This window comes from Lissotriton helveticus, chromosome 7, assembly GCF_964261635.1.
Source record: "Lissotriton helveticus chromosome 7, aLisHel1.1, whole genome shotgun sequence".
NCBI classification, from domain to species: domain Eukaryota; kingdom Metazoa; phylum Chordata; class Amphibia; order Caudata; family Salamandridae; genus Lissotriton; species Lissotriton helveticus.
The window spans coordinates 1,189,571,548-1,189,590,912 of NC_136068.1; the positions used below are offsets into that span (position 1 = coordinate 1,189,571,548).

Sequence of the window (19,365 nt, forward strand, 5' to 3'; positions counted from 1 at the left end):
AAAACAGTATAACTAGCCTAGGTTTAGCTAGAGAAATTGTCCGACTTGTCCGAATAGCTGACCTGTCACTGACCCAACGCACTCAATAGATGACTTTATACAGAGGGCTGCGGAGCACTGTGTCCGAAATATCCATAGACTCAGAGGTTTTACTAAACCTTAAGTGCTGGCGGAGCACTTTGCTGGGGAGTTCGATAACCCAATCGGGGTTCTGGCCGATAGCTGCAGAGAGGGTGGAGCGCAGGCGTTGTTTCCAAACTGCGGGTGCTGGTCGTTCCTTGGTGGTCCTGTCCTGATCCTAATCTGGGTTTCTTGTCCTGTCCTGTGTTGTCCATTCTGCACCTGCTGTCCCATTGATGACTGTCCTTCCTTGGGGTTTTTCCTGTCCTTGACTGATCCGTGGCCAGGGTTGGTCTTCACACCATTCTAGGTAAATATATAGTGCTGAAAACTCTATACTGCACCTTTCTAATTTCTGTCTTTTGCTTTAATAAAGACATTACCCTTGCGCATATTTTGATTTTCCATGCTTTCGCAAACTACTGAATGAAAAGCTTGTACGTTATTACTGTTTCCCTAGCATGTTCCTATGTTACCCTCCCTTTAAGTACCTTTCTACAGACCTTTTATGAAGTATAGATGTGGTTTATAATTTCTCCCTTTTCGCCCACTGAATTGGTGCTCTTAGAATTATAGTGTGTCCCATTTTTACCTTCCCTGTAGGTGTATAGTATTCCAGAATCACGTCATTTAAATCTAAACTCTGAACTTCCTGACTAGCATGTTTCTTGTTCTTACCTTCCCATAAACCCACAAATGATCAGCTTAATTTACTTCTTGTATGGATATGTGCTCTTCATTATTTTGATTATTGATTGCCTTTTGGTTGTAGATTTAATGCTTTCAGAATCTGAACTTTAGATAAAATCTTTAAAACTTCCCAGTAGTCTGTGGTCATTTAATGAAAGTATAAAAGAAGTATAAGTTGGTATTTTGTTTTGCATCTTTCTCCACAGCTAGCTCCCTGATCCATTGTGGTCATTAGGTACCCGTAACAGTGGAATGGTAAGTCGGGTACAATAGAGAAAATAGGAAGGAACCAGGGTTACTGGTAGTAGAGTGTAAGGTCACCTGATTAACGCATATGATAAATTGGAAAAGTATATGGGCCCGGTACGTGTATTGGTGAAATGGTTGGCCGGGTGACCTGCGCGCTCTATCAGATGCACCCCTGAAATATGTATGTGTGAACATGTGGCGCACATGCATGCCCTAAGAACATGTATGTGCGCCACATGACACTTAGAAAAATGCAAAATTTTAACTTTTTTAAGGATTTGCAAGTTACCACCAACTTGAAGTTGGTGGTAAATTGCGATTTTTTTAAGCAGAGTCGCAATTTAAAAAGCGCTTTCTGCATTGCATTTAGAGAATCTCAAATTGCAATTCTCTAAATTCATTTGCAAAATAGGAAATCACAAAAATTGCTATTCCCTATTTTGCAATTGCATTTTGGAATGATACATACAAAAAGGCTTTTTCCCGTTCGCAAACGGGCCGATTCTACGAATCGGCCCGTTTGCGAACGAGAATGCACTTGATACATCTGGCCCCAAGTCTCTTATTTTATCAATGAGTATGTTAGGATTTTGCCCTCTACAGTCCTCTTTCTCTTGCCATGTACACAGAGCCCATGTGACACTAGGTGGGGTTAAAAGGCTGAAATTCCCTGATACCGGTGCTCGTTATCTAGCATTGTGGTTCCTGTTCTTTGTTGGGAGCTATATTAGTACTTTTGGGAATATTTAATTATTTCACGGGCTCGTGATATTTCCCTGTATCGTGTTTTTTGACTCCATTGCCCCCTTTTTTGATTCCCCTGGTATTGTCCCTTTGTGTTTTGTGTTTGTTTCTTAGTTTGTTTCTTGTTAGCTTGTTTCATTCCGTTTTGTCTTGTTTGTATGTGCTTTCTATGTGTGGGCTTTCTGAGTCATTTTATCCCGGCTGGGATTAAGGAGTGGCTGGGGCTCCGGCGCTTCTTACTTGGGAATCGGTGGTCCGGCGGGATTACCCGGTGATTCCTGGTTTGGCTGTGTGTTCAGACGCTGCCCCGCACTTGGCTGTGTGTTCAGACGCTGCCCCGCATTTCCGCATCTTTGTCAGTCTCTCCGCATCGTTGTGTGGAGGCGGAGCCGCGGCTTGGGCATTTCCGCGTTTGGAGGCAACGCGCAACGAAGCCTGTGTTGCGCTGAACTGCAGCCTCGGTGCAGACCCGAATTGGTCCCTTGTTGTGATAAAAGAAAAGGAAGACTCCCAGTGGCTTTGAGAGAGGAGGTTTTTTTAGTCGTTTTCACGACTTTTTCCTCCCCTTCCCCCCTTCACTGGCCCCCTTGGTCCGAAGCATTACCCCTGTTGCTTAGCCCTATCTTCCCCTGGTGGTTCCCTCCCCCCCTTTTGCCTGCCTGCTGGACTCTGCAAACACTCCTGGACGGAGCACTCCACCCGGCTATCATCACAGCTGTCCTGGGTAAGGAGGAGTGTTATGGGATGGTGTGTGGGGGCATGAGAAGAGAAAGAGGGCTGGTGTATTTAGGATTTTGACATTGTGTTGTTTTTTGTGTGGCAGACGGTGATTCAGCCCGTCCCCTGTGATACAGCACGTGGAGTTACGAGATCCTGGCAGAAGGACTCTTTTCCCTGGAAAGAAGACCTAGGATCCCTTGTCTGTCCTTCCCTTATTCCCGCCCCCTGTCCCTAGCCAGTTCGTTGGCCCATGGTACTATTAATGGTGTGAGCCACGGAGTGGTGGGTTCAGGGGAACGGGGTTATCTTCGCTCCTGCAGTGCATGGGCATAGGTGGGCAGGAGCCAACAGAATAACGAGCCCACGTAATAATTGCACTGCCCGAGCGACGATGGATGAGGATGTGGGGGCTACGGCTGGTACATCTCCCACTTTGCAGGATGTCATGGGTGCTTTGACTGCTCTTCAGAGTCAGATTCATGATTTGAGACAGGAAAATGTGGCTATGAAGCAGGAGGTTGGGGCACTACTTAGCAGAGAAAGGGTGCAGCTTAGGACACCTCAGGCCCAGGTAATACATCCAGCCACATTTCAATATACTGGTGGGCAAGGGCAGGGAGCTAGTGGGGGGGTTCCGGTAGCAGTGACTGTGAACACTCCTGTTCCTGTACCGTTGGCGCCACCAGAGAGGTTCACAGGGGATAGCGCCAAATTTGGCACCTTTATGAATCAATGCCAACTGCACTTTATGTGCAAACCAACTGCTTTTCCCAATGATTCGGCCAAAGTGGCGTTTACGATTTCATACTTGGCTGGCACAGCGGCACAGTGGGCTATACCGCTAGTCGACAGGGATGATCCAGTGTTAACTAATTATCCTGCATTCAAAGAACTGATGCGTGGTCTGTTTGCGAAACACGCCTTTATGCAGGCAAGTGACGCAGAACTTTTGAAATTAAGACAAGGACGTCAGGATCTATTGACATATATTTCCACTTTTAATCGTTTGGTGTCGGAGACACATTGGCCCGAGGATAAGAGAACATCTTTGTTTTATCAGGGATTGTCCGAAGATCTTAAGGACATAGTCTCACAGGTAGTAGACCCTCCACTTGATTGTGCTGCCTTTATTGATCTTGTGGTTAAGTTGAACCATCGCTTGGCGGAGAGACGGGGGGAGAGGAGTCGTTATCAGGTGTCTCGGGGAGGGTTTGTGAAGCCTGATCAGAAGTCCCTGGGAGCTGGTGAGACAAAGGGTGTGTCAGAGCCAATGGAGATAGGTGGAGTAAGGGGGCCTTTGTCTGATGAAGAGAAGAAACGAAGGAGAGAGATGGGTCTGTGTTTATATTGCGGTCAGGGTGGGCACTTTGCGAGGGAATGTCCCGTGAAACCCTCTGGATCCTCTTATGGAAAGAAGGTGGCCTGTTTGTACCATGAACGGAAGGAGCGGCAGTACGAGGTGCTTGGGGCAGTAGACAGGGCCCCTAGGCACTTCATCATTAATGCACATTTGGTACTCGGAGGAGAGAATAGAGTGCCGGTGTCGGTATTGTTGGATTCGGGGGCTACAGGGAATTTCCTTGATATTACGTTGGCTGACAAACTGAAGGTTCCTTGTTGCGTAAAAGATCAACCCGAACCTGTGCGGGCGATTGATGGCACCGAATTAACATCGGGCTCAATTACTAAGAGGACGATGCCTCTGTGTCTGGTGTGTGAGAACGGACACTCCGAGATGGTCTGTTTTGATCTCATTGATGCCCCCTCCTTCGGGATGGTCTTAGGTGTGCCATGGTTGCAGGAGCACAATCCCAGGATAGATTGGGTACAAAGGCTAGTGTCTCTTGATTCCTCGTATTGTTTAAAACATTGTTACGGGGATGCAGGTGAAAAGGAGGTGTCCTTATCTTGTGCTGCTACTGATATGGATGCAGTGCCTTTGCAATATCAGGAATTCAGGGAGGTATTCGACGTAGAAAAGGCGCAGGGTTTACCCCCACACAGATCATTTGATTGTAAGATCGATCTTATCCCTGGGGCGCCTCTTCCTTGTAGTAGAGTGTATGCTCTCTCTGAGCCAGAGGAGTTGCACCTGAAGGTGTATCTCGATGAGATGCTGCGTTTGGGGTTTATCCGTCCATCGTGTTCGCCTGTTTCTTCGGCTATCTTTTTCATCCCGAAGAAGGAAGGCACTTTACGGGCATGTGTGGACTATCGCACACTCAATAAGGCCACCGTCAAGAACAAATACCCTCTTCCACTCATCCCTGTGTTGTTAGACCAACTTCGCAGCGCAAAGGTGTTCACCAAGTTGGACTTGCGGGGCGCCTATCATTTGGTGCGTGTACGAAATGGGGATGAGTGGAAGACGGCTTTTAAAACAAAGCATGGCCTTTTTGAGTACTGTGTGATGCCGTTCGGGCTATGCAATGCTCCGGCGGCATTCCAGTACTTCATAAATGAGGTGCTTCGGGAGTTCTTGGATCGGAGTGTAATCGTGTATCTTGATGATATCCTGATCTTCTCTGAGACAGGGGCTGAGCATCAGCAGCACGTGATTCAGGTTCTACGCAAGTTGCAGGAGCACCATCTATATGCAAAACTGACAAAATGCCAGTTTGGCACTACGCAGGTGGAGTTCCTAGGGTTTGTGGTGTCTGCCGGAGGGGTTCGGATGGATCCAAGAAAGATCGAGGCCATACTCACCTGGCCTGTTCCAACGTCTGTAAAACATATACAGGTGTTGTTGGGATTCGCCAATTTTTATAGGCGTTTTATCTCTCATTTCTCAGACATCGTGGCTCCCCTGACTCAACTGTTGCGAAAGGGTGTGTCCTTTGAGTGGTCCACGGAGGCGCAGGGGGCTTTCCAGCGGCTGTTGCGGGCATTCACATCGGCACCGGTGTTGGTTCATCCTGACCCGGCTTTACCATTCTTTGTGGAGACGGATGCATCATTGTGTGCAGTTGGTGGGGTGCTGTCCCAAAGGGTGGTCGAGACTGGTTGTATGCATCCTATTGCCTATTTCTCCAAGACCCTACTGCCTGCGGAGCGTAATTATACTGTGGCAGAAAGGGAGCTGCTAGCAGTCAAGTTGTCTTTCGAGGAATGGAGACATTATCTGTGGGGGGCGAGGCACACAGTTACTATCTATACGGACCATAAGAACTTGGAGTTTTTTCGTTCGGCGCGAGCCTTGACGCCACGTCAAATGCGGTGGGTTCTCTTTTTTAATGAATTTGATTTCATCATCACGTACAGGCCAGCGGCACAACAGGTTAAGTCTGATGCCTTGTCCCGTATCCATGTAGACCCTAGTGAACAGGGTAAGGAAAGGGAGAGCAGGCCCATGATATCAGAAGACAGGATTGTCGGGGCGGTGAATGGGGAGGTGTTCACTGCATCGGTAAAGAAGCAGCTGCGTACGATGGATCTTACACCTTGGGTGTCTTTGCCCCAGGCATCATTTCGGGATGACTTATTGTATTTCGAGGATCGGTTGTTTGTACCCCCTTCACTGAGAGATCAGGTCATGGAATGGTGCCATTCATCTGCCCTGGTGGCACATCCTGGGATCCCTAAGACGAAGGAGATGTGCGCTAGGTGGTTTTGGTGGGAATCGTTGGCTAAGGATGTTCAGGGGTACGTCACGGCTTGTCCGGTATGTGCTATTAGTAAGCCCTCACATAATAAACCATCGGGTCTGTTGAAACCCTTGGAGGTGCCTCCTTCACCTTGGCACACCATCAGTATGGATTTCGTGACTGAGCTTCCTTCTGTTTCTGGGTTTACTGCTATTCTGGTGGTAGTAGACTTGTTTACCAAGATGGCTCATTTTATCCCTCTTCCGAAGATTCCTACAGCCAGAGAGATGGCTTTGGTTTTTATGTCTTCAATAGTACGAATACATGGCTTGCCTTCTGCAGTGGTGACAGACAGAGGGGCTCAGTTCGTTTCCCATTTTTGGAGGGAATTGTGTTCGGTGTTGCGGGTGGACGTCAGATTGTCAACTGCATATCATCCACAGTCTGACGGCCAGACCGAACGCACCAATCAGACAATGGAACAGTACCTTAGGTGTTTAACGTCGTCACTGGCATGTGATTGGGTTATGGCTCTTCCCATTGCCGAGTTTGCATATAACAACAGCCAGCACTCGGCCTTGGGTATGACACCCTTCTTCTGTTCATTGGGTTACCATCCTAGGGCCTTGGCTATTCAGCCCACTGGGCACGTGCCAGCCATAGATGATGTGTGTGGTCGTTTGGGCAAGATATGGGATATTGCCCGGGAGCAGTTGTTGGCAGCTAAGACTGCTATGAAGTTGCAGGCGGACAAACATCGTGTCCCTGCACCTGTTTATCAAGTTGGAGACCAGGTATGGTTGGCTACGAAGAATCTGAGGTTTGGGGGCTCTCGCAAATTACAACCTAGATATGCGGGACCGTTCCCGATAGTACAGATCATAAACCCTGTTGCCATGAAATTAGAGTTGCCCGGTGACTATCGGGTTCACCCTGTATTTCATACGTCCCTATTAAAACCTTATGTGCCTTCCTCACAGGTGACGCCACCTCCTCCCCCTATCGTTGTGGATGGACAGAAGGAGTATGAGGTCCGGGCTATCCTGGATTCAGAAAGACGGAAGGGGCGTCTCTTCTATTTGATAGATTGGAAAGGGTATGCCCCTGAGGACCGCACTTGGGAGCCGGCTGGGGGAGTACACTCTCCTCGTCTGATCCGTATGTTCCATCGTCAACATCCGTCTAAGCCATGCCCTGTGGGGAGGATCGTTGGGAGGGGGTACTGTTAGGATTTTGCCCTCTACAGTCCTCTTTCTCTTGCCATGTACACAGAGCCCATGTGACACTAGGTGGGGTTAAAAGGCTGAAATTCCCTGATACCGGTGCTCGTTATCTAGCATTGTGGTTCCTGTTCTTTGTTGGGAGCTATATTAGTACTTTTGGGAATATTTAATTATTTCACGGGCTCGTGATATTTCCCTGTATCGTGTTTTTTGACTCCATTGCCCCCTTTTTTGATTCCCCTGGTATTGTCCCTTTGTGTTTTGTGTTTGTTTCTTAGTTTGTTTCTTGTTAGCTTGTTTCATTCCGTTTTGTCTTGTTTGTATGTGCTTTCTATGTGTGGGCTTTCTGAGTCATTTTATCCCGGCTGGGATTAAGGAGTGGCTGGGGCTCCGGCGCTTCTTACTTGGGAATCGGTGGTCCGGCGGGATTACCCGGTGATTCCTGGTTTGGCTGTGTGTTCAGACGCTGCCCCGCACTTGGCTGTGTGTTCAGACGCTGCCCCGCATTTCCGCATCTTTGTCAGTCTCTCCGCATCGTTGTGTGGAGGCGGAGCCGCGGCTTGGGCATTTCCGCGTTTGGAGGCAACGCGCAACGAAGCCTGTGTTGCGCTGAACTGCAGCCTCGGTGCAGACCCGAATTGGTCCCTTGTTGTGATAAAAGAAAAGGAAGACTCCCAGTGGCTTTGAGAGAGGAGGTTTTTTTAGTCGTTTTCACGACTTTTTCCTCCCCTTCCCCCCTTCACTGGCCCCCTTGGTCCGAAGCATTACCCCTGTTGCTTAGCCCTATCTTCCCCTGGTGGTTCCCTCCCCCCCTTTTGCCTGCCTGCTGGACTCTGCAAACACTCCTGGACGGAGCACTCCACCCGGCTATCATCACAGCTGTCCTGGGTAAGGAGGAGTGTTATGGGATGGTGTGTGGGGGCATGAGAAGAGAAAGAGGGCTGGTGTATTTAGGATTTTGACATTGTGTTGTTTTTTGTGTGGCAGACGGTGATTCAGCCCGTCCCCTGTGATACAGCACGTGGAGTTACGAGATCCTGGCAGAAGGACTCTTTTCCCTGGAAAGAAGACCTAGGATCCCTTGTCTGTCCTTCCCTTATTCCCGCCCCCTGTCCCTAGCCAGTTCGTTGGCCCATGGTACTATTAATGGTGTGAGCCACGGAGTGGTGGGTTCAGGGGAACGGGGTTATCTTCGCTCCTGCAGTGCATGGGCATAGGTGGGCAGGAGCCAACAGAGTACATGCAAAAGAAATCTGATGGTTTGTCTTTGCTTGCAGCGAGAGAGAGAGAAACCATACTTTGTGGAATTCTGCTGGTAGTGGACTTGCGGTGAGAAGAGCACTAGCATATTCTGATAAAACATGTCACTGACTGACATTGGTTGATTCGAGGGGAATTATTTAAACGTTTTTGTTATTATATATAACATTTATTCCCAAATGTGGGAAATGGACCTTATGGATACGTCTGCATTTTTGTCGTCTTGTCTAAACACAATAGCCTTGTGTTCCGCCCTTCTAGTTTCCTGCTGCAGTTTTTATATTCAATTTCAGTGAACCCTCCTGGTTGCTTTAACTCTGTCAGAGCACATTAGCGGATATGTATCCAGAAAACCTGTGCCCTATTCCCTTGCGGTGTTATTGACTAAGATGTCAAACTATTCACATATGACTTGGGTCTTTTAAGTATTCTCATCATGCCGCAAACATCAAATTTTCTAACATGCTCTGTGCTCCACATAAAAACCAAAGCCATCAACAAAGTAACATAAAAGGTCTACCAATCCAGTAATTTTCTTGAACTCCTTATTCTGACTCACTGAAAGACTTTTGATGCATGATGAGGAAGAAAGAAAGCACTGTTGAGTGGCTAAAATAGTGATAGTAATTCGTTTTACATTTGTAAAACGTAATAGAACCTGTACTCGTTATGCTGAAGTTAGGATGTGGCTAAATGCTCTCTTGGTTCTCTATGCAGGGCCGAGACGGAAGGAAGAATGTGCTGCCTACGGCTTTGTCTGTGAGTGGAGATCTTGACCGTGGAGTGCTGGCATATCTGTTTGATTCACTGCAGTTGATGGGTAACTCCCCAGCTAGGAAGAAAAGCCAGGAAAGAAAGGTAATTCCATAGAGTCTACATATTGCTTTAGATGTTACTGTCTGTGGAGCTTTTGTAGGTCTTGAACATTGTCCCTTGGCAGTTACTGGCACAATACACTTGTTTTTTAATTACTTTCTGTGCCGTTGCTTGGTCTTTGATCTCATTTTTGATCTAATATGATTGAGTGTTCCTAAACAAATATATTGTTGAAGCTTGTCACACTTCATGTAGTAATATGTTTATGATGTTCTTAAATAATTGGTGTTTTTAAAATGTATGTACTCATTACATTCAACTCCTCTTCGGAAGGATGTGTAAACTTCATTAGAGGGATAGTGTCCGTGGTGGCTGCATTGTAACCGGTTATGTAAAAGATTGAATTGTATGATACTCTAAGATGCACAGTTGTCTGCCCTCACCCATGACCATTCTCCTGTTCTACTTCGTTAGTGGAGTAGGTTTTCTTTTCTTCCTGCTCCTCCAATTTAATGGTTCATCAAAAAGTACCAGGAATAAATCTGTTACTCCAGCAACATCTTTTCTGCAACCTAGCCTTGTCAATTGTGGCCAAATTTAGAGAAATTCACAAATTTCATGTGGTGCTAAGCAACCTCAGATACTGGGCTTGTTCAACAGTGAGATGGGTGGAAAGAATCTTTCACACATCTCCACAGTCACTCTGCTTGAATATATGGCCCCTATTTAAGCAAAATACTCATCTGACCTTTCATCTTAAAACGTTGTGTTCTGGCTGCTGCCAGAAAGTCCTCCACAAAATCCCAAGGCAGAAGTAAATGGCTCAGATTTTCCTAGTGCATGCTGAATAAAACCTTTAATATTTCCCCTTACTATGTGGACAATGCCATGTTTTTTTCAAACCATCTAGTTCTGTCCTGGGGGTAAAATGACATTGAGTGGGATATATTATCTGGCTATTGGTGTCTACAGGAGCATACCAAAGGATTACACATCTAATACGGCCATTCATTTTAAACGTACTTTCTCCTTCAACTTCTTTCTTTCTTTAAAGTAAGTTTGTCTGTGGAGGATCTTAATCTGGTTCTGTTGCACCCCCTGCCCATTAGATATTTGAGAAGATGGCATCCTTTGAATTGAGGCTTTTGTACTAAGTAACAAAAGCCTGCTAAATACCAGCCATTTAGTCAACTGCAAGCCCTGCACACCACATTCTCTCTGGGTAAGGTGGTACTATCTACTAACCTAAATGTAATTTTAAAACCTTTCACTGAGCTCCATCTTTATGAAGAAATGTATCATTCAAGCTTTTTTAACATCCACAAACCTCTGCAAAAAAGTCCTTTACAACAATGTGAGGCAACTTGTTTCTTGTTGTGGTCCTGAGACACAAGTAGTCTGATCTTTTGACCACCTCTAGATCTTGCATGGTAGTCCAGAAACTGGCAAATCAGCCTGTCAAGGAACCTTGTACCTGGGGGAGTGGGTGCTTAGTAAATGGATCTGCATTATTGCCTAACCCATGTATAAAACGTTATCCTTAAATACCAGATGGGTTATTTACTTCAGAAACATTTCAAACTTATGATACCCTGTGGTAGTTACACCAACCTATTAACAAAATGAGACTGCACACATTAAGACACCCTGGACCCAGCTCCGAGAAAGATTTATAGATTTAAAAACGCCTGAACATTTTCTTTCGTTCTCAAGCTATGTATGGGAATACAGCATGAGAAATGTACACGTATAAGAAAGTGAGGAAATGACATGCGAATTGTACACACTGTGGGGCACTTTGCTGACATATACACATTCTTGCTAAATAAAGCATTAATAATAATAGCTCATGTGTAATCCTTTCTGCTAGAATATTAAAACCTTTCAGAATCTAAAAACAATTAATAAACCCATATCATGTTACTTTAATAAGAATCAAGAGTCAAGGAAGTTTGGTGTGCCTTAGAACAGTGGCTGCACTACCGTCATGATGGCTTTGAACGAGTCACAACGACAACTTTGTCTTTCTGCCTCTTCCAGTAGGAATAATAGCTAAGTTTAAAACCTTTACAGGATCGTCTTGGGGTATTCTTTTACTATTAAACGCTGCTTCCATCAGGGGCAGTCTTGCAATATAAGAGAAACGGAGACTGAAAGTGTGCGTACTAATGAGAGAATCGTAACTTAGGAGAAGATGAACCCTGCTCTGTAGATGTCGGATGTTCGGCAACGTTTTCAATTTGGAGAACTAGCCTATGGAGTCCCTCTGAAAATTTGGGCAGCTCAATTATCTGGTACTAACTGTATCTGCTCTTGTGATCATGAAGCTCTCTCAGACATTACCGATTAATTATACACACCAGCTTATAATCAGCCCTGAGGGTCTGAGAGGTTTTTGGGGATATTTTGGCCCTTGAACCTTGCGTACCAAAATTTTCCCTCAATATATATTTAGTTTACTTTGGTTTGGCATTGAAAGAGGTTTTTCATATGGTAAAGTTTCTGAACCCTTTCTGTGTTAACGCTGCAGAAGGTCATTTGAGCATATTGTTCTTTCTGGGGAAGGTCAATTGTTTATTAACTGCCTTCAGTGTATTTCATTCAAAATACCTGCATGTCGCTGATCGTGTTGGGTAATATGACTAAACCATATCCCAAATGTTGATTGAATGCTGGAATTCTGAAGGGCTCCTTGGTGGTCCTGCTGAGTAACTATCCCCCAAATAATCAATCAACTTTGGCTTTTGAGACTTTACTGATACACCATTCTATATGATTTTCAGAACGCATCCCTCCTCTGAGGATTAGGGCAGTGGCGGCCATCTTGATAATTTGGGAAAAGCCTGAATGGGTGCATGACTTTCAAGACTAACTCCAAACTTCAGAAGCATTGGCAATGAGGATCACCTGATAAAACAGTCACTAAAATCTGGGGGGGCGGAGACGGGTCAAAAGCCAACTCCAAACCCTGTGCTAATAGAGGAAAATAAATAGAATTTAACCAAGGCTATTCTACACGACTAATGTTTTAGCTATACGGAGGGAAATATCTGTGGGAACAGAGCTGCATAGACCCTGCTCTATGAGAGGGTAAGTTAAGTTCATTGGCGATGTAGTGTTGAAAGTCTCTCAGTGGTTGGATGAGGAGGGATGGGACGAGGTAAATAGGTTAACTAATTCAAGAAGAATCCAGTTCTGATTCACAGTGCTTGAATTTCAGTCCTGAGAATTTTTAAGACTGACAGTCCAGATACTGTTTTTTATAATAATTAATAACCTGAATATCAAGAATTCCTAACCCCTTTCAGATGCAAGGGATGGCTAGTGAAGAAGGTCCACAAAGTTGGTCAAGAATGAGGCGATTAAAAATTGAGCAGGTGTTTAATTACCTTTAATTTTTGTGTCACTCCAAACTGGGGATGGCCACCTATGTAGACCGCAACAAAAAATTTCCCTGCCCCAAATCCCCCAAGCATGTGCAGTAGTACCCAAGGTCAGCGTAAACTATAATTTGGGCTAATCACAATCTCCCTGAACAGGCCAAGACCCTCATTACAGCTTGCAATGCTGTAATGAGAGCCAGGGCTGGTAGGTAACACCACAGATATTCTCCAAAGGTCCCAGCATTGTGAGATGGTTATGTCAGTAATAATCCCAAAGCTCCCTTGGATTGTCTACCCCACCACCTCTCTCGAACATCACACTTGGCAGGAATACTACCTTCTTGAAATAAGCAGCCGAACTGGGGACATCTTGCAATTGGCATCAAACCACCAGCCTGAGAAGAGACGTCAAATGGGGACACAAGTAAAGCAGAGTCTGACAGTCATCTCAGTCTTTTAATTCCAGGAAGGAAGTCTCTAATCTACACACTCTTTCGTAATGTGCCCAGTACTGAAATATGAAAACTATCTACATAAATATTGGTCCTCACTTTCTACAAGTAATAATGTCTAGATTCATATACTAAGGATGTTGCCTAGATGGCTTAAACATTTCTCAGGAACCTTCTTATTCAGCATCATTCTTCTGAAGTTTAAATCTTGTGTTTCTCTGCCAGCTACCTGCGTCTGAGGATCTTCAAGCTACGCATCTTTTATAGTTTTTTAACTTTATTTTTGAAGTTTTCATGTAAGTTCCATATCACAATACATTAACCATTGTCACGATGAGGTAGTGCCCCCCCCATCGCCCCTCAACCTTAGCAAGAAAGAGAAAAAAGAAAAACACCATTCAGTTCATGTTAATTAGACATCGTACAGTGAGTAGGGAGACATACGTGCTGATAATGCCCCCGTTGAGAGACATAGTAAAACGTAGTGTACAATACGTGATTCGCATTTGATCAATGGGTGATGTCTTCATGTAAACACAATCTTATGGAATAGTCTTATCAGTCAGCATTATGTTCGTCTTCCGTATCCACAGCCTCCTGCAATCGGAGATGCTCCTGTAGCGGCCCCCAGATATCTTTGGGCTTAGAGGCCAATGGCAGCAGTTCAGCATATGTGATGTATTGTTCCTGACAATATGTTAAGTCCGCTATCCATTCCTTAAATTTCGGGGCTCTACCCCTGCCCCACCTACAGGCCACCCTGCGTTTGGCTAGTAATAAGGAAATAGCAACACATTTTCTATACTGTGCAGGGATCTGTGCTGTTTATCCCAGCAATGCAACTAGCGGATCCAGCTCCAATGTGTGGCCAACCATAGTGCCCAAAGCTAGCAAGACTTGCTCCCGGTAGTCCCGAACAGAAGGACATTCCCAAGCAACGTGTAAAAAACCTGCACCCGCCCGCTGACATCGGAGGCATCTATCATCATCCGCTATGTGAAAGCGCAGCTTCTTTGCTGGTGTGTAATACAGCCTATGCAAGTACTTGTAATGTATAATTCGCAGCCTGCAGCTAGCGGAAATCTGCGCTGTCTGCAAACTACAGTAGCGCCATTGTTCGTCAGTCATCTCCCGCTCTAGTTCCTCCTCCCAACGGGCTCTGGATCTGGCCAGCACCCCGCCCTGTGTGTACGCATACTATTGTATAGTCTAGACACTAGATGCTTCCCTTCGGTTGTGCTTAACATGTGATGTAAGGGGAAAAAACATACAGGTTCATGTGGGAAGTCAGGCAGAATAGTCCGCATACCCCGTCGAAGACGAATATATAGGAAGGTTTCCAACGGTGTAGGCTGCAACCCTGACAATAGATGTACCAAGGATCGAAACTCTCTCATGGAGGAGATCCCCCCCAAGTGACTACATGTGCCCGCATGCAGAAGTTCTGAAATCCTTTCTCTTGTAATAGCGATAACTTGGGATGATATGACAACAGTAGCAAAGGGGAGTATAGGAAGGACATGTTCAGCAGGTCGGCCATCCGATGCCAAGCATTCACCGTACCAGTGACAGTCGTAGGCGGCGGCGTTCGTGTACTGGGAGGCCCATATATGACGCCACTCAGTGGTATTGGAGCAGCAAGCCAGTCTTTAACAGCTACCTGCGGCATGTAACAAGGAGGATAGATCCAGTAATAGGCATAGTGCACCCGCGCACTCAAATAATAGACCTCAAAATCCGGAATATCAAACCCCCCTTGCTCATAGGGGCGCGTCAGCGTCGACCAGCTAAGTCTTGCCTGTTTCCCTCCCCACAGGAGTCGAAGCAATTCAGTGCGCAGCGTCTTAAAGAAAAACCGCCCTGGGTCCAGGAGAATATTAAGAAATAAGTAAAGGAACTGGGGTAATACTATCATTATGATAAGAGAAGACCTCCCGACAAGTGATAGAGGCCGTGATATCCAACGCGTAACATTGGCAGCGAGTCGCGTAATGGCCGTCCCCTAATTTGCGCGGATAGTTTCTTCTCTATCAAGGGCAACCCGTATCCCGAGGTATTTTAGCTCCGAGCCGCACCACTCTATCGGAAAATCCATCGGAAATTCATTTACTGCCGGGGTAAGAGGGAAAAACTGCGATTTCCCCCAGTTAATACTAATGCCCGACAACCGGCCAAATTTTATAAACTCACGTAGGATGGGATTAATATTCTGTTGCGGATCTCCAATATAGAGTGTAATATCGTCTGCATATAGCGAGACTAGTATTTGCCTCAGGCAACAGCGAAACGCCTTATCTTGATGTATCTGTCGAAGCTTGCAAGCCAATGGCTCCACCGCCAGTGCAACAAGGAGCGGGGATAGTAAACATCCTTGACGAGTACCCCTGGAGATAATCAGAGACTGCGATGTATGTCCATTAACTAGTATCCGAGCCACAGGGCGATGATACAGCAACGCAATCCATGAAAGGTATGCCTCGGGGAATCCCATTTTCCGTAGCACTCCGAATAAATAATCCCACTCTACCGAATCAAACGCCTTGGTAGCGTCTAAGAAGACCGCGGCAAGTGGAAATTCTGGTGCTACATTATGAAGCAGCCAGAACAAGGTTCTGAGGTTATGGGAGGTCGCCCTTCCAGGCACAAATCCCGATTGGTCGCGGAGTACCAGCTTATCGAGGAGTAGGGACAGTCTGTTGGCCAGTACTTTTGCCATTAATTTAGCGATAATGGCCTATAGGAGTCACAGAGCTCCGGGGGTTTTCCGGGTTTCAACAATGAAGTCACAACCGCCTCTCTCATAGATTTGGGGAGTATGCCTACCTCTAAGGATTCTTCATAGACTTCCTTCAAGACTGGTGCCATGATATCAATATAAGCCTTATAGAATTCAGCCGTGAGACCGTCTGATCCCGGCGCCTTACCATTTTGGAGCTGCATAATAGCTTCTCTGATTTCGTCAATCTCAAAAGGGATGCTGAGGAATTTCTGCTGTGCAGGCCCGAGCCATCCTAGCACAATATCTTGTGTGAGTCCGTCCAAATCTAGTGCATCTTTTCTCTGTGAAGTGTATAATGTAGTGTAGTGTTGAACAAATACCTCCAGTATCTGTAGCGAGTCCCTATGCATCTCCCCGTCGGGCTCTCGTATTTCAAGCACATTGGTGCTGAAGCGAGAGCCTTTTGTTAGCGCAGCAAGCACTTTTCCTGGCCGGTCACCTTCCCCATATTTGCACGCTGTCCAATATTTCCCCCTGAACCGCACCTCACGAAGCGCGACCTCCTCGTACTCAGTTAACAATGTGCGAAACTCAGTTTGTACCTGCCCCACTTCACCCCGCCCCATCAGTCTCTCCAACCCTTTTAGGTCCTGTTCTAGTCTTCTTATTGTATTTTGAATATCACGTAAAACCCCAAAGCTCCGAGACATACAGTATCCGCGGACCCTCACTTTAAACGCCTCCCAAATCATTTCGACGCAGTCTACCAAATCCTTGTTCCGGGCAAAAAAATCCCTTATCTCCTCACCTAGTTCTGTCCTAAAAGCTGAATCGAGCAGTGCTGTGGGCTGGAGCCGCCAACTGCGTCTGGGTCTATCGTATCCTGGCAGGGACATCGTCATCTTAACCGGACAGTGGTCCGAAAACGTATGGGCCAAATGTGTGACATTATCAATGGCCGGCCCAAGACCTCTCGTGACCAGACTGTAATCTATGCGAGCCCATGTCCCCCTATAGGATGTGAAGTGTGTACCTTCCCGATGTGTGGCATGCAGATACCTCCAGCTATCAACCAACCCCCCTTCCAACATGATGCCCTACAGGACCTCCTGTGCTCTTGTGTAATGCTGTGGACTCGAATTGGACCTATCCAATTGTGGGTTTAGTGCAACGCCTCACTTTAAACGCCTCCCAAATCATTTCGACGCAGTCTACCAAATCCTTGTTCCGGGCAAAAAAAAAACCTTATCTCCTCACCTAGTTCTGTCCTAAAAGCTGAATCGAGCAGCGCTGTGGGCTGGAGCCGCCAACTGCGTCTGGGTCTATCGTATCCTGGCAGGGACATCGTCATCTTAACCGAACAGTGGTCCGAAATCGTACGGGCCAAATGTGTGACATTATCAATGGCCGGCCCAAGACCTCTCGTGACCAGACTGTAATCTATGCGAGCCCATGTCCCCCTATAGGATGTGAAGTGTGTACCTTCCCGATGTGTGGCATGCAGATACCTCCAGCTATCAACCAACCCCCCTTCCAACATGATGCCCTACAGGACCTCCTGTGCTCTTGTGTAATGCTGTGGACTCGAATTGGACCTATCCAATTGTGGGTTTAGTGCAACGTTATAGTCACCCCCCCAAATGACATGAATTGGCCCAATTGCCAGAATCCTCCCCCACAAGTCAGAGAAAAATTCAGGACAGTCTGAGTTAGGGCCACAACAATTAGCTATTGTCAAGGTATCTCTAACCGTCCCCAGAGGATAGCATATCGTCCCTGTGTATCCGTCATCTCTCCCAGCCTTTCAAAGTGTGTCAGTTTGTTACAGAGAATCGCTGTGCCTCTGGCATAGGAGGAGAAGGAAGAAAACACCCGACAACCCGCCCAACGGCTAGCAAAGGAAGTCGCCACGTGTGGTGCAGGTGGGTTTCCTGTAGTAGTGCTATGTGAATCTGTTGTCTATCAAGATAAGCCAGCCCCTTTCCTCCACTTTCTCGAATCCCCAAGACCTCTTATATTCCACGACATGACTCTAGGAGTATCCCCCATCACCTGAGTCATCTAACAAGATGGTCAATACCTGTTCAGTTGGTAGCCCATAGGGGCCGTGCGCAGATTGTAAACTTAACAATAAATGAATGGTATCAGCAAATGACATATAATCGGCATCGCAGCAACCCCCACCCCTCCCCAAACAACCCCCCTCCCACTGAAGCATCCCAATCATGCCAGTAATGCACCCCTCCCTATCCCCAAACTTCTCCTCAGGTAGGCCAACAGGGCTCAAGTCCTCCTCCTCCAATCGTGAGGGAGGACTCCTGAGAAAACCCATCAAGATAGTAGCTAAAGTGGGGTACTCCCTAGTGGGGAATGTGCCTAGGTAGCTCACTGACTCCCCCAGTCAACCCAAAAGTCACGTCAGTAACGCGCAACCTGTAGGGTCTAACCCAGGGGTGACCGGCAGTTCAAGTGCCTCTCTCACCTCCTGCAACCTCAACATCTCATTGTGGATATACCAAATATTTAGTGCACCTCAGCCTCTCTCCCTGTATCCGACAAAACATCATGCAGTATATCAAGGTAGAAGAACATTTCAAGAAATCACAACTGTGCTTCACCAGTTTATACCTATTCCGCCTCCAACGGCTGTGACTCAGAAGAGTCCTCTGGTGTACGGTGCAAGCGCTGCTGCTTCTTGAGTTGTTTCAAGTAGTCCTCCACCTGTTGCGGGGTAGTAAAAATGTTTTGCGTCCCCTGGTGGGTAACGCGAAGGCGGGCAGGGTAGAGCAAAGCGTAGTCTATCTGGGCCTGTCTAAGCTTTTGTTTCACTTCTTAGAATTTGTGGCGTTCCTCCTGCACTTGCATGGTGAAGTCCGGGTACATCGTAAAGGACACTCCATCATACACCAGCTGTTTCTTCTCTCGAGCAATCCGCTGAGCCACGTCCCTGTCCCGATAATTTAAGAGGCGAGCGATGATAGGTCTAGGAGCGCCCTCTCCACCACAAATTTAGAAGACAAGTGTTCGGTACCCACCACCGTTTTGAGCAGCTTCTCAACGTACTCCTCCATTCGTCCTGTGTTTGTACTCTCAGGAATTCCAAGGACCCGAATGTTTTTCCTAGGACTTCGAGCTTCAATGTCCTCATTCTTTGCCGCTATTATCTTGAGCAGCCTGTCCATCTGTGAAGTTGATTTTTTGAGCTGGGCCGTCGTGTCCTCAACATCGGAAACGCGTTGTTCTGCTTCCTTAAGTCGCGCCGCATGGCCCTAAATTGTGCGCACTATGGCATCCATTCTGGTGGAGACGTGTCAATTTTGTCAGCCATGTTCGCAAATCCCTGTCGGACTTCCGTAAGAAGCGACTTGAGGTCGTCCCCCGCTGTCTGCAGTGAGTCCTGCGGTG

At 46.6% G+C, this 19,365-nt stretch overlaps 1 protein-coding gene across 1 annotated transcript in view; it reads left to right on the forward strand.

Moving 5' to 3' along the window:
• The window catches only part of POLG2 (DNA polymerase gamma 2, accessory subunit), a 378,043-nt gene that overhangs the window by 266,975 nt on the left and 91,703 nt on the right, over nucleotides 1-19,365 (forward strand). Inside the window, exon 6 of the mRNA XM_078654341.1 lies at nucleotides 9,308-9,448. Coding sequence (XP_078510467.1) covers nucleotides 9,308-9,448 — 141 coding nt within the window. The remainder of the gene's footprint in view (nucleotides 1-9,307; nucleotides 9,449-19,365) is intronic.